This window comes from Vidua chalybeata, chromosome Z, assembly GCF_026979565.1.
Source record: "Vidua chalybeata isolate OUT-0048 chromosome Z, bVidCha1 merged haplotype, whole genome shotgun sequence".
Lineage (NCBI taxonomy): Eukaryota > Metazoa > Chordata > Aves > Passeriformes > Viduidae > Vidua > Vidua chalybeata.
The window spans coordinates 12,086,581-12,111,172 of NC_071570.1; the positions used below are offsets into that span (position 1 = coordinate 12,086,581).

The window sequence follows — 24,592 nt, forward strand, 5'->3', positions numbered from 1 at the left end:
CTGGGTTTACTCTGATGGAGAATTAATGTTTGTGAAACATGGGCAGTAGTGCATGTTAATTCTGACACATGATGTTAATATTGCTAGTTGCCACTCGATCAGATCCTGTTACACAAGGATGGAAAATGACATGTTAGTGTGGAGGGGTTTTAATGAGATAAGGAGTATGTGTAGACAGCTTGTACATACACAGATTCTGCTGTGATGAGCTGGCTATCTTTGCTGAAAATTAACCTTCTTACTTGATGAAAACATGAACTTGCGTATTGCTAGCAATCTCCACCAGATGTTCTTTGTGTTATTTTGGGATTGGGGATTACCATGGAAAAGGATTCTGCTGTGCAAGCAGGAGGGCGGTGCAAAGATCCCTCTAAAGCATACTGACATTTAATATGCTCATTCAGAGCATGCTGCTGGGAAGAGCTCGCTAATGCTTGGGAGCTAGATGGGCTGTCCAGCATTGTGTGGATACAGTTTTTGAATCAATTAAAATCGGAAAATATTTGATATTTCTCACTGCCCACTTACCTTCACCAAACTCAAAGTAAGGATCACATGGGTGTTGCTGTGGGTAAACTGCCACTGAACATTGACTCAGTTTGTGGTCTAGGAGGTCGTGTCTAGGGGTGCCATGAGCTATAAACCTGCCTGCCTGACAGCTTTGCATTTATCAGTGCAAGTGGCCTGACTAAGCGTGGTTCTTCTTGTAAAATAAGAGAGAAGTATGGGGAAGCTGAAATCCACGGTGCTCTATGAGGACTCAGACAGCTAAAAACCTGAGGACTCTCATTCTGACAGGTCATGCTGGATCATTTGGAGGCATATGGGCAAACCTTAGACAGTTGTATTTATGCATCTGTTCTCCAAACTGATGGGGGCAAGATGTTTCTGTCAGGGACTGAATGGCCTAGTTTCTGCTGAAAATGTCAATTCTGATGAGGCTTTGCTAGTGGAGACAACTTTCAGGGACCTGAACCCTTAAAAGACTGAGAGTGCTGGTAGTAGTCAGTTTGGACTACAGTGCCTCAGTGGTTTGTTATCATGACTCAGCAGACAGAATCCACAGCAGCAATTTTTGCCTGCTTACTGTAATTCCTTGTCTGTATTCTGCCCTCAATCTTTACAGGAAACCTGGACTGCATACATCTATTTTTAATACACCCTACTGACAGCATGTAAAGGTTATAGGAGGAAAGTCAATACTGTCCGTGTTTGCTAGGTCAGTACTCAGTGGTTTGGTTTTGCCTGTGGGCTGACATTTCATACTTAGCATTTTACCCATTGTGAGATGGGTGTATCTTCTAATCAGTAATATGTAAGGCCACATTTGAACAACATCTCTGGCTAGCCACCAGTGGGGAGAACTACTTAGCAAACTACTTCCATACCCCCCTTTCCAGAGCTCTCCATGCCTGTCAGTGGAGAGCGGGAAGGTGGATTTGTCACAGGGTCTGCTGTCAGCCCCTGCAGCACTTTTACCCGCTGCCCTCCTCAGAGGCTGCATTGTGCCCTTTGGCGAAAGGTCACTGGCTCCAGTTTCAGCTGGCGCCATCCAAGCAACTAACATTTCATATCAATTAGAAAAAGTGTCACCTTTAAGGCTCAGGACTGGACTTGCACCAGTGCAAGTGTGAATAATCCCCAAGAGCTCTTCATATTAGAGGGCAAATCTCCCAGATCTGTCAAATTGAGGTATTTATTTTTCTGGCCTTCCTATACTATTCCAGCGCCTTGTACTGAGATGTTCTCAGGCTTATAGACAATCATCACACATTTTTTACACAATCTGATTTCTCCCCACCTCCCCAAAATTGTAATTATTTATATAGCCTAATCATTTGGGTTGTTATGATTCAGTGGAATCACAGTATTTATCAAAACAATAAAGGGTGAAGCTTTTATACAATCCAATTGTGTGCCTTTATCCAGGTTTTATTTCTCTTTTTCCTGTACTTTGACTGCAATATTTATGGAAAGAATGGTTGAAGAGTCTGTGTTCTTTACATAATAGTGTAAGTTAATTTCTTATTTAAGGACTGTTATTTGAGAAGCTTAAAGAACTATGCTTTATATATGTTAAAAAATCCAATACCTAAAAATACATTCACAGATTTTACAAAAAAAAAAAAAAAAAAAAAAAAGGCCAAATAGTGGACTTATTAGCTCTGAAAACACTCTTTGAACCACTAACTCCAAAACAAACTTTCTGTTAGAAGATGATCTGAACTTTGTCTTTTTGACCAGATTCCAAGATTACTTGGAATCAACAGAATATCTGCATGTGATGTTTTGACAAAAGTTAGAAGTCATAGGCCAACCCTTACCCCATTTCTTATTTACTAATTTGATTTGGTATGCTCATTGTATTCCAGCTACATAGCAGAGAGATTTTGCACTAAAAGTATTTTAGTACAGGTCAGGCTGACAGCTGCCATGATGATGAAATAATGTGCAGAATGTAATGGTTGTATTTTAAGCCAGCAGGTATTTTTGCATGTATAACATGAAACCTTCTTTTCTTGATCCTACCATGTGCTAACACTACATACATTATTTTTGGTTTTCTACACAGTCTGTTCAAAAGAAGAAAGTCTCCTAACCAGGCAGAACATGCTGTGTAATACTTGCCTTGTGATGTGAACAGTATCCCATATATTTAACTATATCACTGTAGTAGAAAAGAGAATCTTCAAGATTTCTTTCTTCTTCAACAATTGCCTTAGACTATGTAGTATAAAACCTGCCTGTTGCTCCATCTGAGCAACTCCGCTCACCAGTCCTTTCTCCACCTTGGAATAGGACTGGAAAAATATCCCCAAAGCTAAGCACATGGGATGGAAGCAGCACTGAATTTTGTCCTTCTGCTTGTGGCTAGTGTTCAGTGCTGTCAATCTCTAAAACCCTTTCTTGCAGCTGATTTCAAAGTAGAAAACCTTAGCATTCAAATCCTTCTAAAACCCTACAAATAATGTATTTTTCATAGATGAAGAGACACTTCTAGGAAAATCTGAAGAAATGCTTTAGCTGCAGTTCCTATTAACAAAAACACATGAGGTATATGTTTTGATACTGATTTTTCTTTTTGTCTTCCTGGCAAGATTTTAGTGCAGTAATTTGGGTTAATGGAATAACAGTGATACTTAATAAAACTTTTCTTCTGTTACTCCAGATTTTCTTGTTTTGCTGGTGGGCTTTCCATATCTTCTACTTTAAAGTAAGAGTGCTGCTACTAAGTAAAATGAAGGCTACAGCATGTAACAGCATATAGTTTCTCTTACTGCCTAGTCAGTGTCGGAAGACAGTGCTGTAATTAAAAGATACATGCTGTGTTCCAGACAGCATGTATCTAATGCAAAATCTAATACATTACTTGGAGAGTTTCTGTCTTACCTTCACATTGGCACCATATACTCCGAGGATATTGCTTGTAAGGAGTTACTGGCAGCATAATTGCAAATTTGGACATACCTATATTTACATGGTGCACCACAACATGAAAGCCAACCAAATTTCATTTTGTGAGTTATGCCATTGACATGCTTAAATCAGAGAAGCCTTATTTGTAAATTATTGGAAACATAATTACTTTGTAACTAATCAGGCCACAGCTAACCAATACTCATTCATTCAAGCACTGTAATATTACAAAAAGCCCAGACCAGGAATTAAATAATGAAAATGCAACTGCGGCAGACCAACTAGCAAAATAAAACACTTTAAAAAATGCATGTCTAGATGCACCCCTTCAAAACCCTCCTTCAGGGCGGAGGCCAAAAGAGAGTGAAAAAAGAGGACTTATGGGAAGGGAACTTCACTGTCTGGAGTCACAGTGCTGTGGGACACTGTGGCACATATGGTTACTGGTGTCTGGTGCTTTCATTTCTGGTGCCTTGTAAACATAGCCTTGGCTATGCTGAACCAATTGCTGAACAGGATCTACAGGAAATCCATTTCCAAGAACTCAGCCAGCAAGAGTTTTGCATTATAATCAGTCTGATGTACAGTGAGAATATGTAGCTAGATCTGCACAGAGCTAATTTCAGTGCTGGGGGGGGGGGTAGTGCAGACAAGCAGTAGCTGCTCAGCTGTAGTCCTGTCTCAGGCTCCTTTCCTGCATCCCAGTGGAGCCATGGAGTGCAATTATTCTGAGCACTCAATCACATGGTCTCAGAAACATCTTAATAAATTCTGACCAGCAACGCAGCCAAACACAGCTTCGCCTCAAAATAAAACAGCTACCCAGGATCTCAACACAGCAAGAGAGCATCTTGTCCAGCTGAGAAGGAGCTCTGGTACCCAGCAAAAATGACCGACAAAAGCCCCTTTGAGACGGATATGCTGACACTCACGCGATTTGTTATGGAGAAGGGGCGCCGTGTAAAAGGAGCGACGGGGGAGCTGACGCAGCTGCTCAACTCCATGCTGACTGCCATAAAGGCCATTTCTGCTGCTGTCAGAAAGGCAGGCCTTGCCCACATGTGAGTCCTACCTTGCACTTCTGGGAGGAAGAGGAGGCAGAGAGACAGCTACTGGCATAGCAAGGCTGGGGAGTGGGCAGGGATTCATAAATACCTTGGAAGTGTCTTTTTTTAAGCTGAATAAGATCAGACCCTGGATTATCAAGAGTGGGAAGCAGGAGAGCTTTCTTTCTGGAGCATTTTAATACTGGGTGCAAGATAGACATTTAAACTAACTGCTGTTATATAATATTTTACTCTAAAAATGTAAGTCAGAACAGAACTTCAATGCACTGCTCACCTTGTTATCTCTTGCATTTGTTGATACTGATCTACTTTTATATCTACTGTGAATTTGCTAAAAATCACACCATGATATTTTTAATGCAGAGTATTTCACTGTGATATATTCTGCTAACATCCAAGCCCTCTGCTGAACTGTGTAAGTCAGGGCTTGGCTTATCTTGGTAGGCTGATTTTCTGCCTGCCTGCTGTATAAGCAATGCTCTAAAGCAACAGCCCTGAGAGAAACTCCATGCGCTGCCATACCTGGCTGCATTTCTCTTTCCTTCCTGTATCCCACATGCAGGGTTACAGGCAGGGAGTCTCAAAAGGCCCTCTAGGAAAACCAACAATTTGTCATCTAGTGCTTTCGCAGATGGAATAAAAAATGGCCTTAGCAAAACCTGGAATGTATTGAGCTGTTCCATAGGGACAAGTGCAATAGACACCAGTCTAAGTCTTTTAATGGTGATCTGTCTGAAAGGGTTCAGAGATATGGAATGCCCTAATAAAATCGTGCATTTAAAATAGAAAGTTCTTGATATGTATTGAAAGATATTTTTCTGAACATGCCTCAGCATGTACTTGCACCTACATGCATGAAAGAGGCCAGTCATATATATTTGTGAATATATTTGTGAAAGAATATATTTGTGAAAGAAAGTCAACATTTATTATTTGTTCAGGGATTTGAGGTTTCATTTCCTTCCACAGAAGCACCAAAATGTGTGACCCTAGGGGCTGGGGGGGATTTTGTGCTTCTGTTGATTATTTGGTCCAAGTCCTCAATCATCTTGGCAAATCATGAATTCAAAGTCTCGGAACTATTGCCCTCACTTTATGGTGCCTAGAGAGGGACATGAGACATACTCAAAGTGAACCACAGTTTCAGTCTCCTATGCCCTTACTCTTAAACTATGCTTTGTCTCTGTCCTTACTAGGTGAAACTGAGCTATTTTGCCTCCTTGACTTAAAGGAAGTGTTGCTCTTACATATTTTTTTATCTTTATATAGACAATCTCTGAAATAGTTTGTAACAGCAGAGAAACTGATAGGCTAGAGGTGGAATAACCTCTAATAGTAATAATAGTAATCCTTCTTCCCCTTTCAGAAAAAAAAACAAACCATCCATTACATTAAGGAGCAAATGTTTCTTTTCCTGAACAAACAGCTTCAGATGTTGTCTCAGAAATATCTAAAGTATCCAAACATACAAATTAGTAATTTGCACCATTCAAATTATTGAAACTAACCATGAAATTTCAGGGATCCCCATGGCAAACTTTCAACCACTGTGAAAGTGGCTTGCATCCATCCACATTTGTGCAGTTAAAGAGCTCTGATTTTTCTACTCCCTCCAAATAGGAGACTGTAAGTGTCTTCTTTAATGTTGAAGCACCGAGCATGAATTTTTGACAAATTTTCAATTCAAAAGTGAAGGAGAATTCTTTCCAAGTCATAGACTTGAGCTGTGATTGTGCCTGAAAACATAGTAATTGGAGAGTAGGTGTTTACCATTCCCTGAAAATCATGGTCCTTTTCAAAATCTTAAATGTGGCACCCAAAAATGTCCCAAACACTCAATACTTCTCAAAAGCACAGGCAGCTTTGAGCTTTGAGAAAGACAAAAGACTTACTCCACTCCCAGCTCAGGCCTGCTGCTGACCAACATCATTCTAGGGACTAATTACTTGCTTCTTTCTCCTCCTCCCTTTCCCCCACCTGCCTCTGCTCCCCACTGCCCCCCCGCCCCGCCCCGTCCCCCATGTTTAATTTCCCTTAATGAATAAAAAAAGCTGTATCTTTTCCTTGTATGTTTTTTGTATTTCTAAGATGTCCAGAATATGCACATTGGGCCTAAACAGTGCTTCTTCAACTGGAAGTCTCAGAAACATATATACTACTATAATATGTCATTAGTATTTGGCTAAAATTGGGATAGGAAAAAGAAGCATCATCCTAACTCAGCTGAGGATCACCAAATAAAACAGACCTTGATCCTGAGATACAGTTCCATATGGCAAATTCCCCAGGGATGCCTTTTAAGTCCTGATTTGGGGCTGGCAGTGGTCTGAGCGAATGTGGGTTAAAGGACCACCATGGTACTCTGAGCAGCTAGTGGCAGAAAATATTGCAGATGCTCACTGCACTTTCTGCTTTCTCAAAACTGTGGCCAGCTGCTTCATGGAGCTGCTGAGGAAGCCTTACCAGCTGGGCTGTAGGCTCAGCTTCTGCCCTGGAGAAATCCACACAGGAGCAAAAGGACCCAAGTAAGGCCTCAAAGCTCATGCTTTTATTTTCTACAGCAGCAACAGTCTTATAATGCACCTTAGCTGTTTCATCCAAAGATTATCTAAAGGTGTAGGAAGAGAAGATGAAGGAACAACCTAGACTTGTTACGGTGTTTTTTCCTAAAAACTTGTAACGTTGGTCTCCTTCAGGTTTCTTGACATTTTTACTCTTCTGTAGGTTTGGTATAGCTGGCACTGTGAATGTGACGGGTGATGAGGTGAAGAAGCTGGATGTATTATCCAACTCCCTGGTGATTAACATGCTCCAGTCCTCCTACAGCACCTGCGTCCTGGTCACAGAGGAGAACAAGGAGGCCATCATCACCCCGAAAGAGAAGCGGGTCTGTGCAGCCCCGGCATTCCCGGGGAGTGGGGGGGTGTCGGCTCAGGCAGCAGCAGGTGGCACTCTTGCTTCAAGTATGAAACCGGGCCCCGGCCCCCAAACTCGGCCCTTCCCGGGAGAATTAAAAAAATTTGCACCATTTCTGTGTTGTTTTGATTAATAACTTTCGGGGGTGGCATGATTTCAACAGCTAAAAGAGATGTGGAGAATACAATTATTATTAAAGTTTTGTGAAGGGGGGAGAATAATTATTTTTAAGCTTGTTAACACATCCCAAATCCCAGGTGTAAGTGTACTGTTACATTCCCTGACCACCGGTGTGATGGTTTTGGATTACATTAGTATTTAGCAAGATAAAATGAGATGAGAGGCTGGCAGAACTGGGTGTTATGTTACATGTCCAAAGGAAACACCTGACTGCTTCATCAGGCTTCCCCCAGGAGGGGATCCTGTTACAGCGAGTTACTGTTCATGCTAATGTCACCTGCCCTTTCCCGAAGATTTTTTTTTTCTTTCTGCCTTCTTGCCCTCAAACCTCACAACACAGCGAAATCCTTTCATTTGCAGCAAAAAGTAGCAAAACAAAACATGTTCATTCGAGGAAGATACTTGCTTCCAGAATGAGTCTGTCCTTTTGCTTTTAAACAATTTCTTGCACGGCTTGGCAGCAGAGGACTGCTCCTCTCTATCATCTATCTGTGCTGTCTGAGCAGAAGTGTGTCCTCTCCAATTTCTCTGGCAGGCCCTTGGGGAGTTGCTGTTGTGCTGCAGGGCCAGCTGGGTCAGCAGTGCAGCCTTCTTTGACAAGCTGTATCAGGCACACTTGGAGGGCTAAATGCAGACATAAAAACATGTGAGTTTTCAAGTAAAAGCAAATAATAATGTGAAGCAACGTATCATTAATTGTTTCCCTTGTCACTTCTGTTTCAGGGTAAATATGTGGTGTGCTTTGACCCCCTTGACGGTTCATCCAATATAGACTGCTTGGCACCAATAGGAACAATATTTGCTATCTACAAAAAGGTAAGAGGAGCAAATCACACATGGCATGATTTGCTTGGTGAAAGCAAAACATCTTGAGTTCATCACCTTGCCTAGTTTCTTTCCATGGTCCATTAGGTGTCTCTGGGCAAAAGGGAGCCTTAGAAAGAGTAGACGAACACTTGATATTCATGTGTGCTAAAATGCTGCCTGAATTCACAGGAAGTAGACAGCCAGCCTCGTGAAATTGTTAGGTGAAAGCACTTCGTTCCTCCACACACAAAGGCACTTAACTACAAGGATCTCACCTCCAGGGCAGCTGGTTATCTCCTTCAGTGATGCTTGACTCAGCGTTGGGTGCCGAGAATCGCAGTGTTTGTCCTCCTGGACATCCGCTGCGGGGGCTGGCAGCCCTGGACCGTAGCGTGTGGCCTCTCAGCGCCAGCTGCTGTGCCTGTCATGGATGGGAGTCCATAAGTATGGAGACGCTGGGGGCTGAAGGAAGCAATCGCCTACAATCGTCGGGGCCCCGGTAGCATGTCTGCTCCCATGGGGCTACACAGGGCAGCAGCAGTTCAGCCAATTACAAACACTAAGAATTACAGTCATGCGAAGTCTTGTGATTTGTTTGCTAATCTCTCAGCAGTAGGTGTTTTTTCCAAAGCCTGACCTCACTGTCAGGGACTGTGGGAGACCCTCAGCCATTGCTATTGTGAAATAACAGTTTACAGTACTTGTGACTTCAGAGAAGTCTTTGCAGACTCAGATGCTACACTTCAAGCAAATGAAGATGTTTTTCAAGTCTCTCACTTTTTAGCTCATAATTTTCATCTGACTAGTCCTTGGTTTTTACATTTCTTGTAGGTAATACAATAGTCATCATTATTGAGAATATGCATCTACTAGTGAATCAAATAGTTATGGCACAACCTCAAGAGGGTTGTGGCACAAAGCCAAGTCCTGGAATTTGGCTGTCTGCACTGTTACCCACACAACAGATGCTGTGCAGGCCAGACAACACTGAGATGGTGCCCAGTGTGATTTTTGAAAGAGCATTCCTGGGACTACCTCCAGTACCATGCAGCATCTTGCTTTTTGCAGGGAAAAGAGCTTATCTGTGTTGATGAAATCTATGAAATGTTAAGCAGAGGGATCTCCACCCTTTTCAGTTATCTCTCCAAAGATACTCTAAATGACAACAGCATCTCCCAATATTTGCAGTAGACAATAGCTGCATTTTCCTTTGAAATTATTAAATAAAAAATGCTTTATTGATTGGTACTAAAGGGTAGTATGAAAGAATAAAAGTGAGATGTTAATTCCAGATGATAAGTATCCCTTAAGAAAGAGAACATTATTTTAGGCCTTTTAAGATTCATGAATAACATTTTTGAAAGGGTAGAACCATTGTGATTCCAAAGGATGAACCTTAGCATCTACCAGTTCTGAAATGAGCTCTTGACTGATTTTCTCACCATGTCTCACTTTAACTTCATTTCCAAAGGCACACTCTCCAAAGCAGAAACATTTGGTTTATTTTAGGAAAAAAACCAAAACAGATAATAAGCACTCTTACAGAAAGGCTAGACTTGGACAATACATTTCAATCCTGAAAACAGTTGTCTAATTGCTCCCAATCCAGAGCCTCCACCACAGTGGGAGGGACCATTTCATCATGTCAGAAAAGCACTCTATCAGTTTCTTATAAAAACCCATAAGGAAATAAATACTATCTCATCTTATTTAATTTTCCACCTGGCCTTTGCTTTCTGAGACCAGGGTGGTGCAGTTGAAAATCAGAAACACCAGAAAAGGGGGGCTGAGGGAGGAGCCTTGTCGAATCAGCAGGGAATTGGACAGCTGCTGCCACTGAGAGGCTCTCAGATGCCAAAGTGTCAAGATTTGGGGACAATAAATGCTTTTTGCTTGGGTTCTTCCCAGGTTTTCATGCCACTGAGCTAAATCTACAATCCTTAACTCATACTGCAGAAATATGCTATGAAACTCTCTTGCTTTGTTTCATTTTAGTTTTATTTTATAACTTTGCCTCTGATGTATTTTATTTGCTACCCTTCATTATCGTGGGGACAATGCCCTCCCCTTCATGTGGTCCCTCACAGAGAAGGTATAAGAATTCAGTAAAAACACAAAGGCTACTCATGAAACACATGATACAAATGGAGACCTGGAAATCAAGTCATTTTAGTGCTGCTCCCAGTGCTGATGAGAATTCCCTCATGTGATGTCAGGCAAATCACAAACACAAAAAAATTCTAACTCATATATCACCTGAGGGTACCCCTATAGCCAAACTCTGCAGTCTTTGTTTCACCAACCTCACACCAATTTGAGTTATAGAGACAGAGTCACTATAACTTATTATTTGCAGTCCATCTGTCTATTTTATTGTTTTGCATAAAGGCCTCTAAAGGTATTTCACTACCACCATCATAGTCAAAATATAATGGACAGGAAATCCATCTGTGCACCAGAAAGAAGAGCAAATATCAATTATCAGAGTGTACTGCCCAGCTTAATTCCCTGGTTTGTTTAACAGTATGTGGTACTTGGCACAACAAAACTCCTGCAGTCCTAACATTGAAGTATCAGCTGATCTGTAGCTTTTTCACATTTTAACTAGCTCTGCAAAATGTTTTCTCTTTTCTTCTTTTTGGAAGCTAGCTCTTGGAAACACAGTTGTGAATAAGGATGAAAAAACAAGTGAATTCAGCCCAACTGACTATACCTTGAGGGAGGAATTCCTCTGCTTTTTTCAAAATAGTCAACAAATATATAGTTTTTCAGTCATATTAACATAGAAAATTCATTTAAGAAATAGGACTGAAAAGCTCATCTCAGATCAAATATATTTTAAAACAATATCATATATAACCCAAAGTCACATGTGTTGTATATATGCTGTATTTTAGAAAACAAACTACTTTGCTCTATACAAAATTATTTTTTCTTTAATGAGAGGACCATACAAAAAGCTATGACAACCATAATATGCTTGAAACTGTCTAAATGAATGTTTAATTCTGCATTTGATGCTGAAATAATTAGTCTGCTATAGACAACCATTGCTTTTAATGGTGCGATGTATGTACCATAGGGGTATATTTTTCAAAGAGATGAAGCTACCTAGGCCATAATAGTTGGTACTGTAAGGATTGTTTTGCAAAGTATTAGCTACTATTAGTCAATTTTTGAAGCTCTGAAATATGCAAACAAAAGTTAAACTAGTCTTCCTTCATTATCTGCATTATAAACTCCCAGAATAAGCAGCTTGACATAGTTTCAAGGGACTGAATACCACATATATTTGTACATGTTATATTTCAGTTCCCATGAAGAGCTGGTTGTCAACAGGATTTTTATTTCCACAGAAGGACTTGGCAAAATAGGAATGAAAGGATTTGAGCAAAATTCAGTTAAAAACTGTAAGTGAAGTGACTTAAATAACGAAGTCTTTCAGCTGAAAGATAAAGCATTTTGATTTGAAATTACTACCTTCGTGTACCAAGAAAGGTGTCGTTTTGGTGTCCCACATCTCAGTTTTCCTCAAGGTGTTGGTGTACAGCAATGAATGGGAACATCTTACTAGGACACTGATGGGCAAATATTTCATTTTCTACACAAGACAGTCTTCATGAATTTTAATATTTTTTAACCAGATATTCTGGGCTAGACCTGCTGTTTCTATTTAGCTGCTACTCAATCCAAATAAGCCTGTGGAATCACTGAGAAACTGAGTTGGGAACAATAAAATACTAAGCCACGGCCTGAAGAACGGGGGGTGTTTCATTTCAAGTCCCCATGGACCACCACCAAAAAATCCATACAAGACCCACCACAACTGACGAACTTTTAAGTAAGCATAGGTAGCAATCCTTACCCATTTTGTAGCAGCAGGAGATGAAGGGTGTAACCAACCTTCCCAAATACTGTTGGCTGTCCTCCTCACATACCCCATCAGGCAAACTCTTGTAAGCCATAGCTGAGGCACAGCTCTAGAGCTGACTGGAAATATTTGCACCTTGTCTGCTTGGGCTGCTGTTGCTCCATGATAACCAAAGTGCCAAATCAAAATACAAGTGTCAGAAATTGATTAAAAGCATGAGGTAAAATGCCACCTGAATGTTCCATGTAGAGTTACAGAAGAATGCCTGCACACATGCACACTTTACATAACCCAATGCATTTGTTATTTTGTATATAATATGATGAGCCCTTTTATATAATAGATGAGCATTTATGTCCCTTCAGTTATGCATCCCTTCACTAGAAGACACCAATGCAAAAACTTGTTTCCATCATATGTTGCACCATCTACCCTTTTATTCTGTACTATGGAACCATTTTTTTCTGTAATATTAATTACAGCATTTATCTCTCAGTTATTCCCTCTCAGGGGTGTCAATATGATAGCTTATGTTACATTTACAGAAAATTAGTATCTCTGCTCTGTCTCAGTTTTCTGATGATCCTCATTTAATAGCTGGGGATATAATGCTAAGGGATCAGCTTTGTGGCATGTATCATATTGATTGCGTGACATGTATAAAATAACAAACTCTCAACATCCTCTCCCAGCATGTGCATGTACCTGTACCAAACTTGCCCTGAATGAGGGGGGTGTAACAATCTCTGTTTTTGTTGTTTCAAAGGCCTGCATAGACAGAAAAAGGAAATCTGTCATACATTATTATTGAAGTGTTGTTTTTATTGTTCATTTTCAGAATTTAACCTTTGGTTCAATGGTAATTTTTCCTCAGGAAACAGATGATGAGCCCTCTGACAAAGATGCTTTACAGCCCGGACGCAATATTGTTGCTGCAGGCTATGCCCTGTATGGTAGTGCTACGCTGGTTGCCCTCTCCACAGGGCAAGGAGTGGATTGCTTCATGCTTGATCCGGTACAGTAATGGTGTTAATCACATTGCCACTGTCTTTCAGAGCTCTCTGTGCTTGGTTGTACTTGTGTTTGTTTAATCCTTGTCTCTGTCATCTATCCCCTTTATGCAATTCTTTTTTCCATGTCCTGGAGCATCCCACCTACTCTTTACAAGTATGTAATAATATATGAGGTTGCAATACCTGCTTGGTTTTTTCCTACTCAATAGAAGTGAAATTAACTTAAATTCTCAGTTAAATGTTTGAAACCCTCTTCATTCAAACCAACACTTGTGTCTTTATATTCACTTAAAGGAATCTGTGTTTATTTTATTATTGATTTTTCTGTCTCAGTAAGAACATCAGCATGTTCACTGTTTAGCCTGAGGCAAGGACCATTTTTTTGATAGCTTGAGGCAAGTGATGTTTCATTTCCTGAGTGCAGTAGTTTTATGCATAAGGTGCATATCCAAAAATTTGCAAAAGCACAACACCACCTGTACAACTGAACATGTGCCACTCTTCAGTGCCAAGGAACACAATGAGTGTTACTGTGGGAACGCGGGAAGATCATTAATTTGTAAAACCAGAATTAAATGAGGAGAATAACACAGTTATTATTATGGTTTTATGTTTTTTTTTTAATTAAAAGGATGAATTATTACCAAAACTTCTTGTAACATTTGTACATAGTCTCATTCCAAGTGGAAAGAAGCAGGAGATGAACTGCTCTGCTGGAGACAGAGAAAGAGAAGGTGAAAGTTGAAATCAAACTGCAGACAGCAACATATGGGTGCAGCTGACCACATTCATTTTAAGTTATTTAGACAAGACAGGCCAAGAAGAGTCCAAAAATCAGAAGGCAGTGTCATTTCTTAATTTGCAGTCTTATGATTTGAGGACAGAGATTCATGATCCATCTGCTTTCAGGGCTGATTTGTGTTCTTTTGATACTCTATTTCAATTAGGTTTTGTTTATAGTACCGAAGTGACAAGTTTTGATTAATTTAATGTAAATTCTCTGCTTTCTGCTCTTTTTGAAATATTGTCAGTTTATAAACTAGTACTGAAAGGATCAAGCTGTGCTAGCATTTCTGCCATGGCTAGTGTGACAGCTGTTACAGAAAGTCAACAAAATTTTCTGCTGCCTTCTAATACCTCATTTATCCCATCCTGCAGGGTCTTGGTGAATTTATTTTGGTGGACAGAGATGTTAAAATCAAGAAGAAGGGGAAGGTATACAGTCTCAACGAAGGTTATGCAAAGTATTTTGATCCTGCAATGACAGAGTATTTGCAAAAGAAAAAATTCCCTGAGGTAAGAAAATATTAGCACTGTACCCAATGTACCATGCACTGGCAAGCACTGCATTCCATGCAGTCCTGGCTGATGGAAAACTATTTGAAGGTCTTCCTGAGTTCAGACCCATGTGACCCTTTCATACCAGCTGGTCCATTTTGGATATGCATGTAATGGAGCGGGGTTTTTGGCATCCTGACATGTTTTATAACTTAGACTTTGGTAAATAAAGTCATAGCTTGTTTGTGTAAAGGGAAATGTGCCCAAGAACTAGATCTTTCAACAAAACTCTGGAAATGTGCACGTCAAATTTGGGGATATCCTCATTTTCTAGCTTTATCTGAATATGCATTTCAGTAATGCGTGCAGTTGGGCATTCAGGGCTAGATTCCACGTGCTGCCCAGAAGGTGTTTGCAAGAATCTGGGTGGTATCACCTTCTCCTTCTTGTACCTTCTTGCATCTGAAAAATGCAGTATCAGTTTTGCACAGTCTACTTGCATCATATGGAGCATGAACCAACCTATAGGCTGTGAAGAAAACCTAAATAAATAGTGTGAGACACAAATTCACTATATTTGGTGGTTAAAAGAAAGACATCCCATATCTGATGAACTTCCTTGGGCAAATACAGTTTGATATTAACTTATCAATGCTAGGAGGACAGTACACAAGCTCTCAATAAGGAAAGCTGGAACCTCTCTAGAAAGTGTGGCTGTGAAGAGTAGTTCATAATGAAACATGGTGATATGGATTAACTCAGGACTTACATTAGTCAGGAAGTTGTTTTTAAAGCTCTTCCTATTAAAAAAAAAAGGTCATTGTTTTTAAGCTATTAGTTGTCAAGGATACTTGTAATATGGTTTGTATTAAATAAATGGATTCAGTAAACACCTCAGGGTGCAGTAAAAAGGAAATAAAATGAGTAAGCATTTAAACTATGGTCCCATGATAAGCTCCTCCTTCTGAGCTAAAAAATCTGGATTTACCGTATCAGCTATAGCTGCAAGACTACTGACTGAATATCAAACCCCCCTTTTCATGTTACCCAGACTGTAGCTACAGAAAGTCTAACATCACAACATTCTAAATATATTAACTTCGAATAGTTGAGATTATTTTGAGACTCCAAATCTGCATTCAGTTCAGCTGCGAGAGAAGCAGAAGCCCACAATACAACTTTCTTACTTCCTGAAACCTAATCCAGCTTGGAAAGTGAAGAACATCTGTGCTTCTTATTCTGCTGACGTCATACCAGGCCATGTATTCAGTATAATGCACTAAGACTGGATTCATTAATTTGTGTTTTTGCAAACCACCAAAGTGTTGTTTAAAGTAAAATTCTTAAACAAATGCATCAATCCCAAGCAACTAGAAAAAGACTGAAGAGATTTCAAACTCTGTGGAAAGACCAGACCGAGGTATTTCCCCACAGGATGGATGAGGACAGCTCTATCATGCGACTTACTAAATCAAAAAGTTAGGATGTACCAGAAAAAACTCACTTGCAAACACTATTTTATCTCAAATCTGTGCATCATTTGATGAAAACCTATTGAAATTGTTCATCTAATGCAACAGAAGTTGGCAGATATTTTTGTTGCTTTAAAGCAAGCAGCACAGAAGTGCATGGGTTATTTGGGGCACAGGAAATCTGCTTAGTTGTGCTGAACAATCACATTTTTTGCTGCTCTGAGATGTACAGTTGTCAGCATGAGAAGGGCTGAAACACAAATGTTATGGCCACAAAGCACAGGGAAGTGCCCTGCCTATCTGAAGCTTGGTATGAACCTGAGTTTTGGAAACAGCATAACTCAGTTCCTTGATTTGGAAAGGACATTATAGTTGTATTGTGGGGAGGACTAGAGAGAAAAGGTTTTGCCGTTTCTTTGTAGCATGAAACGTGCTTCCTGGCCTCATCTGTAAGGCTACCCAGCTGCAGCCACATTGGTGATGTTCCTACCTTCCCTACAGGAGCTAGGTGGAGATTTTCACAGTTTCTGTCTCTGTTCCCTTCTCTCCAGCATGCAGAAGGGTAGTGAGCGTGTCTGCTGAATATCCCCTACCTGTGACTTGAGGAGGAACTGACGTATGGGCATGCTGGAACACCTCCTTATTCAGGAAGATCATCTACCCTATACTCTTCTGGCCACTAGAAGCCAAGAGACTAGGCATCAGTTTTAGCTATTTGTCACTTTTTTGCATTTTTCTTCCTTAGATTTTACCTCTATTAACTCCTTTCTGTGATTCTAGGTCAACATGATGTTCAGATGACATTGCCATGAAAAACTGAAAAGTTAAAAATATAACAGGGAAAAGTACAGTGTTTTCCACAACATGTCCTATGTTCTGTATCATTGTCATTAGTGACAAAACACTAAAAATCAACCATTTATGAGTAGAAGAGAGATTTCCCCTTGCTATCTAACAGCAGTGTCCCAGATCAGACAGTTCGGACTACAAAACTGCATTGAACCTCAAATTTTCTTGCAGATCACCATTTACCTAAGGCATAAATGCGGAATGAAAAGCACTAGAAAAATGCTGATGTTCTGCAGGCCAGACCTAAGCCTCCTACTACTATCATGTAGTGGGAAACCATATGTCTAACCACATCTCTTCTGGTATGAGAGTGAAGCTGATTTTTTATTAAGCGTGACAAAATCACACTGCTGCTTAACCAGTTTGAAGAGCAAGCTCCTGTTTGCAAAGCTGCCTGTAATGCAACATGTTTACTCCAGTCTGCTTAGTGGGCGCTGCTGGGCCAGAAACTGTCTCTGCACAAATTTTACTATAACTCCTCCCCAAAATGGGTTCTTTCTCCCATAATAGCTGCAAGGCCCTAACTTTTCTCTAGCACTAGTAGAATTTGAAATACCCTGTGGACATTGTTGCACTTTGCTACGACATCTACTTTTATCTTTGCTTCCTACAGTCAGGCACAAGAGAAGCTGAGTCTCATGACAGCTTGCTGATGATGAGAGCTATGCAATTGAGACTCCCTGGTTAAGAATTTGTCTCAGCAATGCCATTAAAAACTTGCCCTCAACAGCACATTTCTGTATGAAGCATTCTTCTGTTAGCTAGCCAAGCTGTGTCCAAGTGATACAAAAAAGCTAGTAAAACCACAATTCTTTTGTCACCGCATCTGTATGTGGAGTAAGGGATGCCGGGTGTTGCTGCAGAAAAAATTTCTTGTCCCCCCCCGCCCCAGTAATCATATTTATATAAGAAAAAACAGGTCTTGTTCTGCTGTGGAAGAACAGGGCTGTGAGAAAACAGTAGAAGAAAGAAATGAAAAATTAACTTCTATCAGAATGTGAAGGAAAAAAAAATTACAGGACTTATCTGTTATGAATCATTTTTGTTCCTTTGAGTTAAACAAAAAAAGAGAAAGCAGCAGAAGGGGTAAAAAAAGAGTAGCCACAAGCTTACTCAACATGGATGCTGACCAAGAGAACATGAAGGTTCTCCAGCTCTTTCATTGACATCAACTAAACAATCAGAAATGCTTATTGAGCAAACACAGAGCTTGGCTTTACTGAGAACTTGGGATGAACCTGTCTAGCATTCATGCTCTATTATTTTGTTTGAGAAGAATGCCTGGGCAATATGCCAATGTGCATGCGACACCTATTAACTTTTTTATCTGTAAAAAAAATGCATGAGCAACAAAACTGGGGAAACAAGAAGTAACAGTTCACTAACTAAAATGAGTATTAATTCTTCCCATGCAGACAGCTATATGCTAAGGGAAGTAAAAATTTTATTTCAGTATGCAGTTCCAGTGATAACCTTATCAGAAGGGAGGAATTTATCTGTATTTTTCTCAGCACAGTCCCAGCATTGTGTCTCTAGCTGGTAAATATCTATCTGGGTAAGAAGCAACTAAAATTGTCAGTGGCATCCATCCTGAGTTGGAAGGAAACCCACAAAGCATCCTTTGCATAACACAGTCCATGTTCACACAAATTATGTAAATAATATCCATGTGAATAGGAAATCTAGCACATTGCAAACCTGTCAGATGATGTGTAGACAGGTGGCTCAGCTGTGCAGCTCATGGTCACTAAATTTCATACCTGTGGTTTACAGAGTCCTTATTTGATAATATCATAGAAGCAATCTTTAGCAGTCTGTTTCAGGGGCTGCTTTTTAATATGTTATGGCTTTTCTTAGTGTTCAACAAACTGTTCTTAAGACTCAGTTCATCACCTTTTAAAACCACAAAAGAAAGTCTTTCTTTTGATTGTATTTTTAAAGGTAATTTGAGATTATAATCACATCTTTCTCAGACTTTAACTGAAAACTCACATTTGTCTCCCTTTAATATCTGTAAAGGTGTTTGTTTTTTCCTGATGTCAGATTTTTACAATTGCAAAGGCACAACTACAAACAGCTGTGAGATGGAGAAGCTATCATTTGAAGCCTAAATATGCAATTATTTGGGCATAAGCCATGAAAAACAAGGGAACAAATACTTAAAAGTTTTGTTCATTTATGCCTATAGGACCAGATTTAAACAAAACTAAATGCAAAAGCTCTAAGCTGTGTCTTATCCATCAGTCTTTCATTGTTTGCATTGTTTTCTTCTAAATTTTTCATAGTTCTTCTAATGTGTGCAACATGAATCATAAAAACCAACATATGTAGGGTTGAACAAGGGTTATTACATAGCCTAGAATAGGCGTCTTTTCCAATTTTCTTACCATCTATATCAAAAATCCAAGTCTTATGTTTAGCAGCATAAAACTTAACTTCCTAGTATTCTGTTGCTTTATAATGTGTAATTTCATGAGAATTTTTTCCATTTTAATAGAGAGTAATTATCAATACTTCACAGTCACATTGAACAATTTGAAAAAATTAGTCAAAATAGAATTATGTTTTTCTCTATTTTCCTTCCAGTTGTGGATTTTTTTCCCCAGCCAACCTTATGATTTTGCTGGGAAAGATGACTAAATTGTGGTGTCTGAAGGTGTTGGAGCTGGCACTGCTGAACAATGTAGTAGATTTCTAGATGTAGTATCAGTACAGGATGACCTTTATAGAAAGTGCTAGGATCTTTTATTAGGAAACTGATCCAGACAGAAAAAAAGCCTGCTGAGATATTTTCAGACTTTCAGCATTGTAATACAAAACATATATGTGTATTAAATATTCATGAAGTTCAGTCTCTTGTAATGATCTGGGAAGACGAAAATTCCTCCTCAGCTCTATTGAAGACAGACTGAGAGATATGAAACAATCAGGAAAATTATTTTCTTAAAAAGCTTTCCTTCAGTTTACATCCGTATATTGTATCTCCGCTTCATAAAAGTATCATGACGTTAAATTTCTTGAATGGAGATTATTTGGTCTACCTACCTACCCATTTCTATGACCAGCAGACCTGAGACTGACATGAATACTTCCTTGATTGCTCTTGTTAAAATGGCCTGTCCTTCAACAACATCGATTTCTAAGATGAGAGCACGGAAAATTACATTCATTAATAAATTGTGATGTCCCCAGCTAACCTGCAGAATGAATGCTATGACCAATTTCACCACCTGACAAATAAGCTAGAAGATAAAGGTTGGAGTCCTCTTGGAACCATCTGGGCATGTAGAGGAGTGACACCACTCCTCATGCTCTGGCTTAGGAACCAGTGAAAGATCAAAAATCAAATTATTTTGGCCTTATTCTGATAAGGTGAAGAAGTATTCAGTCCCTTGGTTTTTCACAGTCAGGGATTTGATTCCAAATTGTGCACCCAAATTACAGGCACTCTGATTTGCATACTGTGAATGCAGCTCTTTAAAACTCATATCTTTGAACCCTGTAGACAATCACATCTTACAAAAGCCTGAGCTAAGGACTGATTTCAGGGTTTGCAGTATCCATAAGCAGTCATTGATTTAAGCAGCTTTGATACATGTTTCATAGCAAAATTACATTTTGCCACGTTACTAGTTGTCTAGCCTGGTAAATATAGTGCTTTGCTCTATGTTTTTCAGGATGGCAGTTCCCCATACGGTGCCAGGTATGTGGGCTCCATGGTAGCTGATGTTCACCGCACCTTGATGTACGGTGGGATCTTCATGTATCCTGCTAATCAGAAGAGTCCTAAAGGAAAGGTATGTAATTTGAGTTCCTTTCTGGTGAACTTAGACAACCTAATACTTCTGGTATTACCAGAGCAATAGCTTAGATAAATAAATAAATAATAATGTTCCACTTCAGAAAAAAATATTAATGAAAATGACAGTCAGCAATTGAATTTAGGAAAGAAACTTAGGCAATTGCCAACTTAGGCCAGAAATTTTCCTCTGTGCTTTTATATTATGAAATACTCAAGTGGTTTTCACTGCAACAAAGGACTTACTGATTTTTCTAAAGGTAATATTTCAGTACCATAGAAACCCATTGAGACACCTGTGCATGGTTGGCAGATACAACATGGATCTAAGGAAAACCTCTGCACTCTAAACTGGCAACAAGAGTTATCCCACCAGTTATCCCATGGTGGGATATGCTGAGCCCCAGAAAGGGTTTTGTCCACTGCTAGGAAAAAAGGTTTTCCTACCTTCCTACCAGTGTCCTTTCCAAAGGACACTGAGCTTATATCACCAGCTCTGCAAACTCCGGCTTCTACTACCTGATCACAAAAGGTGATTACAGTGGAATGTGGGCTTCATGCAGTATTTTAGGAAAATGTGACTTCCCATTTGGACACCAGTACAAAATGCACTGCAACAATGCAGTGCAATGCAATGCAGTCAGTCTTTGAAAGTGATGGACCACGGACCATTGTCAACCTCAACTTCTCTTCTGCGCTATCAAATACCCTTATTATCAACTTTCTAAACAAATATGTTTTATAGACCTAGTCATACATCTGTGGACCAGCAGTAACCTGCAGGTCATCCTTAGAAAATCATTGGCTCAGTACATAATAGGTTGGACACGGTGTTCTGACTCCAAGAATACATTCTTTCCTGATCTACACCATACTTAACACCTTCTATTCAAATGTTTTTGTATCCATGGCTGGTACATGAAGGAATCTGCCTCATCTCCCACACTGATCTCAGAATATCCCAATATCTACAGTCTTTAGGGAGAGATGACTACTCATTTCATCATGGTGAGCTTGTATTTACCAAAATACCAGCAGATCCAAACGGTCTTCAAAGCAAAAATAGGAAAATAATTGTCTTCAACATATGCAGCCAAAAATGTCTGCATGTTTGTCCAGGCAAAAATGATTTAAATTTTTGAATCACCATCCGATGGGAAAAAACCCCAAAACAGCACCCAAAAAGCCCTCACTAAATGATGTGGATCTGTTTGTACATACTAGAAAGGGACAAAAAAGGAATTTGCTGTGTGTGAAAAAAAATGGGTTTGCTGACTGGCCTCTTCAAATTAAACTTTTTGTTTTGAATCTCTACTAAACCATTGTTGAAAAGAGAGAATGAAAAACAGGACAGAAGTACAAAGGAACAAGTACTTACATAACTTTAAAGAAATAAAGGTTTCCACAGAGCTAACCCACATTTATTATTGGATTGCTCTGGCTTGAACTGCCACAGTAAAGAGAGTAATGGAAGAAGCAAAACATGCTATCATTAAAAATAAGTTTTCTTTCTGTTCAGAGTGCAGATGTGTATAGTTGTTTTCACATATAACTTTTATTATTGGAAAAAGAATACTCTTGTGGCAAATGTCCTGATCATCTTTCCCTGCAAAGACAGTTAGAGAGCTGAAAAGAATCAAATGTCACTGGAATTGATCAAAAGGAATTGATCAAAAGTCTTTAGAGTAAATGCAAATTACATGGATGTAGGCCCTAAAATGTACAGATCCTTGCTTAAGTTAAAGAAAACTAAATGCTCAATAAACACTACAGGACAAGACAACAAATAAATCTTTTCAAATGATATATTTTGAATAATATTTTTATAAACTTCAGGCTTATAGTTCTCTATTAGGTGAAAATGTTAAACCTAACTGAAGACAGAGCCCATCTGAAGATTCCTAAGTGCAGTTGCACTGCTACCTGATGAAAAACTGCTTTCCTCAAGTCACATAGTCATAGCTTAGCAACAAGAAACTTGAAATGTGGTTCCATGGTGATACCACTGCTGTTTGCTGGCTCATGATCTTCCAGAACTGGGCCAAGCAATAGGAAGAAGAGTGAAAGATACTGGTCCTATGTTGCCTCAGAGATGGAGTCCTTGTACCAGAAGTAGCACTTCAGTGGGCTTTAAAGACAAGAAAGAAGGTAATACAGCACTACTTAAGTTGTTGTATTATCATGGTTTTATTGCAGTGTGCTAAAGGCATGATGGATAGTGAAGTCCTGTGCTCAGCCCATTTCTCTGTCTCTATATACAGTAGCATTCCATACTTCCTTTTTCCCAGAAAGCTTTTCCTCTTTTGTACATGTCAAGAGTCCTTTAAACAAAATATGTGTTAATATTGTTGTACACAAACACTTAATAGATAAACCTACAGAAATAATATTTGTTCAGAACTGACCAGCTATCATCACTGTTCATTTAAACACAGAAACTTTTGGCATATGTCCTAAATAAATTTGCGTTCCACCAGAACACACTCACCCCAAGAGGTAACATTAAAAAGAAATGTAAACAGATATCAGGGTCCAAACCAAAAGGGAAATTTTGCCTTTAATAAATACCTGCAGCTCCTTCTGAAGCCATCATCTGGATAAGTTCAGGCCACTTACGTCTATCTACATTTCTGAAAAGACACAAAATCCTGAAATTTGAAACTGGGAGCATCAAGTTTCAAACTCCAAAATATCCTGACTAAACATAACATGATTATCCCAAGCTCTGAGTTAACACATAAAGACTCCATATGAAAAGATATTTTGGCTTTTCTTTCCCAGTACTGTTAGCTTAGCCAGCCTAACTGTTTTGCTGATGCCTGTGGGACAACCACTTTTGACATTTTTGACAAAATACAGCTTCAGTGGTGCTGCATCTGTATGTCAACTTGGAAATGATAGTGGTCATGCCTGGATGTAAGGTTGGTGCACTGTTCCTCCAAGCAGAAAGCTTTAGGAAAGGTAAGAAGACGAGAGGGAAGGAAGGGCTCTCTGAAAAGCATTGCTACTTAGGTCAATTGAAGTTTGGTACAATATTTCCTAAAATCACAAAAGGAATGCTAAGTTTTGGCAAATATTTTGATATAATTTCCCCCAAAGGCAATCAAGTGTTTCCTCTTTCTTTCTAGCTCCGACTTCTCTATGAATGCAACCCTATGGCTTTCATCATTGAGCAGGCAGGTGGGATGGCAACTACAGGGACTGAAGCAGTGTTGGATGTGAAACCTGAGAATATTCACCAGAGAGTTCCTCTTATACTTGGCTCTCCAGACGATGTGCAAGAATATCTTGCTTGTGTACAGAAACACCAGAAGAGCAGATAAAGACTTTCCACATCAGATCTTGCTTGTCTATTTTCAGTCTCCAAGAAAATCTTTACCTTTCAAAATAGTGGATTCTAGCATTTACCACCAATCTCTCAGTGAAAGCCCCAGTTAACAAGAGCAGGAAGAATAGTGAGATTTTGTTTCTCCTTGCAGGGAAGTGTAAAAATCCTTTAATTCTGATTTATTCAGGGCAGTGCAGAGACAGAGTCATGACAAACAGAAATTACTTACTTTATATATTAACAAAAGGAAGTGAGTTGTGTCAGTATCCTCATTTCGCCTGAAGTTTTATATCTAACATTACATAGATGGCATTATTTGCAACAGGATTTCTGCATCAATATTTGCAATGTCATTATCTGGATTTTCTGTCAGAGACTTTCTTGCAGATGTTTTTTATCTTGACAGCCCTAAGAAGAGCAGAAGTCTAATGCTGTCTGAAACAATAATTTTAAGCTGCAAATTATATATATTTTGGGTAATTAATAGAGATGAAAAGACTGCAGTGTTGCCAGAGTATTTCATTTCTCATAAGAATAGGAAGTATCATGTGTTATTTACACACACCTTTCAAAGCACAAATTACAATAAAGCATG

The 24,592-nt window shown here is 39.4% G+C and overlaps 1 protein-coding gene and 1 long non-coding RNA gene across 2 annotated transcripts; one reads left to right on the forward strand and one right to left on the reverse strand.

Moving 5' to 3' along the window:
• Positions 1-4,110: 4,110 nt before the first annotated feature.
• On the forward strand, positions 4,111-24,592 carry LOC128802570 (fructose-1,6-bisphosphatase isozyme 2). The gene is made up of 7 exons (XM_053969106.1): positions 4,111-4,478; positions 7,209-7,371; positions 8,304-8,396; positions 13,133-13,273; positions 14,430-14,567; positions 20,548-20,667; positions 23,798-24,592. The coding sequence occupies exons 1-7, from the start codon at positions 4,306-4,308 to the stop codon at positions 23,990-23,992; spliced, it is 1,023 nt and encodes a 340-aa protein (XP_053825081.1). The 5' UTR covers positions 4,111-4,305; the 3' UTR covers positions 23,993-24,592.
• On the reverse strand, positions 22,838-23,302 carry LOC128802572 (uncharacterized). The gene is made up of 2 exons (XR_008435487.1): positions 23,238-23,302; positions 22,838-22,990 (listed from the first exon to the last, which is right to left on the reverse strand). It is a non-coding gene; the product is annotated as an uncharacterized LOC128802572 (long non-coding RNA).